General features: G+C 41.7%; 1 protein-coding gene across 1 annotated transcript; it reads right to left on the reverse strand.

Moving 5' to 3' along the window:
• Nucleotides 1-1119: 1119 nt before the first annotated feature.
• On the reverse strand, nucleotides 1120-1680 carry LOC132064655 (uncharacterized). Its single transcript, XM_059457722.1, has one exon. It carries the CDS (start codon nucleotides 1678-1680, stop codon nucleotides 1120-1122), a length of 561 nt encoding a protein of 186 aa, XP_059313705.1.
• Between the last annotated feature and the right edge of the window lie 1214 nt (nucleotides 1681-2894).

Below are 2894 nucleotides of genomic sequence, written 5' to 3' on the forward strand. Positions count from 1 at the left end.
AAAGTTTGACATCATGATAATGCTTCATCTTCTCTTTATACAATGCCACACTCTCGTAGGCGTGATACTGAAACTCATCCATTTTATTCGTTTGAAACAACTGCAACTTGGCCACTTCATCCCAATCCACGTTCAATTTTTTCAATGCCCACAAATCTTTGTGCTAAAGTTCAATCGATAGATGGCAAGCTTTGCCAAACACCAACCGATAAGGAGAAGTACCAATGGGCGTCTTGAATGCCGTTCTATAAGCCCAAAGAGCATCATCAAGCATTAATGACCAATCGGTTCTATTTGCATTAACCATCTTAACTAAGATACTCTTTATCTCCCGATTGGAGACTTTGACTTGCCCACTAGTTTGGGGATGGTAAGGAGTTTTCACCCTATGCTTCACACCATACTTCTCCATGAGATTAGTGAATTGCTTGTTGTAAAATTGAGTGCCACCATCACTAATGATTGCCCTAGGAGTGCCAAACCTTGTGAATATGTTCTTTTTGAGAAAATTTGTGACACTCTTGCCGTCATTGTTGGGCAATGCTATCGCTTTGACCCACTTGGACACATAGTCAACCGCAACAAGGATGTACCGTATACCACGAGAACTCACAAATGGGACCATAAAGTTGATGCCCCACACATCAAAGAGTTCAACCTCCATGACAAAATTCATCGGCATTTCGTGCTTTCTCCCAATTGACCCATGGCGTTGACATTGGTCATAAGATTTCACCAACAAATTTGCATCATGATAAAGGGTGGGCCAATAATAGCCACATTCAAGAACTTTGGCCGCGGTGCGGTTTCCCTGCAACACTTCAAGCACCCTTTGAGTTTGTTCCTCATTTAACAAAGATGAGAGAATAACTAGTAGAGTATTATCCGGGCCAAGAAAAGCATACTTCAAATGAGATGAAAGTAGCTCGAGTTTTGGTGGCTCAATAATCGAAGGCTTAGCCGGAGTGGTTCTTTTGTCAAGATCAAGATATAATTTCGTTGGCTCAAAGAATACGAACCCCGCCAATAAGAGAATTTACCATTTCAACATACCTCCATTTCATCCGCCTCAAAATTCACCAAAATAAATGAAAGTGCTTCGTCAGTGTCCTCTCTAATTTATGCTCCACCGCTTCCGTCTACCACATCGAAAGAATCAATGACTGAAATGTTGAAAGAATCAATGACTGAAATGTTCTCATAAGCACTAGGCAATTTTAACCCCTTGCTAGCTTGGAAGGTTACCTCTTCATTATTTACCTGAAATTTTATTTCATTCTTTTTCGAGTCCATTAAAGCTCTCTTGGTGGCAAGAAATGGCCTTCCCAAGATAATTGGGACTTCTTTGTCAATCGCACAATCAAGGATGATAAAATTCGCCGGTAATAAGAATTCTCCCACTCTGATAAGGACATCATCAACAACCCCTACCTGTCTCTTGATGATTCTATTGGCCATTTGGAGACGCATGCTTGTTAGTCTAGGTGTCCCCAAATCGAATTGTTTATAGATGGCTAGTGGCATCAAATTAATACTAGCCCCATTATCACAGAAGGCACGAGCAAAATCATGGTAATCGATGGTGCAAGGAATAGTGAAAGCCCTAGGATCTCCCTTCTTCTCAACCTTTGGGACGAAATAATGTGAGCTTCTCACGGTGGGTGACTCCCACCGTATCATGCTTGATTGGTCTTTTCTTCGTCAACAAGTCCTTCAAGTTTTTAGTCAATCCCGGCATTTCTTGGAAAGCATCAAGAAATGGGATATTCATTGACAACCCTTTCAATTGGTCATAGAAGCGTGGCACTTGGGATCCTCCGTTCTTTTCATCAATCTTTGTGGGAACAGGGGAGGAGATTTATATGTTTGAGTTAAGGGTCTAATTGCCCCCTTGACCTTGCTCTTTTGAGGGCTACCCTCGATAGCTTTTTCAACACTTGGCACCTCATCACCTTCAACAACAATTGGGTGTGCCACCTTCTCCTTCTCAATAATAATAGGCACTTTAATTGGTGCCTCAATGTCTTCTTCAATAACCTCATCAACAACCGGCTCGACAATAATAAGTTCAACCACCCTCTCATCCACCGCATTAAGGATCTTCCCACTTCTAGTAGAAATAGCTTTTCATGAGGCAATGTGATCACCTCTACTACCCCTTGGGTTCGAAATTGTGTTGCTAGGAAGTCCTCTTCTTTGTGGAGGATGTTGCTTCGAGAAAGATCTCGCATTTGTGACTCAAGTTTTTGAATCGAAGTGGTGTGATAGCCTACCACTTCGGTCAAATTTTCCATCCTCTTGTCACTCTTGTTTTGGTTTTCCAAGATATTCTCAAGCATAGATTCCATTCGAGAGGTCCCTTGATCATTGAAAGGACTCTCTCGCTAATTTTGAGAGTTGGAAGAACAGCCTTTCAGTGGAACATAGGCATTAGAATCCCGATTACCATAATTTGTTGTTGTTGTGATCCTTCCTATCTGAACCACCATATTCATTTCGGCCATATTGATTGCTTTGTTGTTAGGGTCTCCATTGCTTTTAATAACCCCCTTGAGAGTTATCGATATAATTAGCATCCTCACATTGTTGTTGTCGCTCTAGATAGGTCTCCTCCGAGACTTGATACATTCCGGGAGTGTGAGATGGCATTTCTTCAACAACATTTACACCTCTGGTTTCTTTCTTCGCAAGCCTCTTTGATAGCAAATCCATGATGGTTTGCAATTGAGCAAAAGCACGATCTCGCTCATGATTCTCTTTGGCCACCGCGGCAATAGAAGGACTACCATAGGACAAATCTTCACTATCATTGGAGTGCCAAGCTTGGTAATGAGTGGTGAGCTGATCTAGCAAAGTAGTAATATTTGCAAAAGTCCGTTCCATGAAACAACCAC

Source organism: Lycium ferocissimum, chromosome 1 (assembly GCF_029784015.1).
Source record: "Lycium ferocissimum isolate CSIRO_LF1 chromosome 1, AGI_CSIRO_Lferr_CH_V1, whole genome shotgun sequence".
Lineage (NCBI taxonomy): Eukaryota > Viridiplantae > Streptophyta > Magnoliopsida > Solanales > Solanaceae > Lycium > Lycium ferocissimum.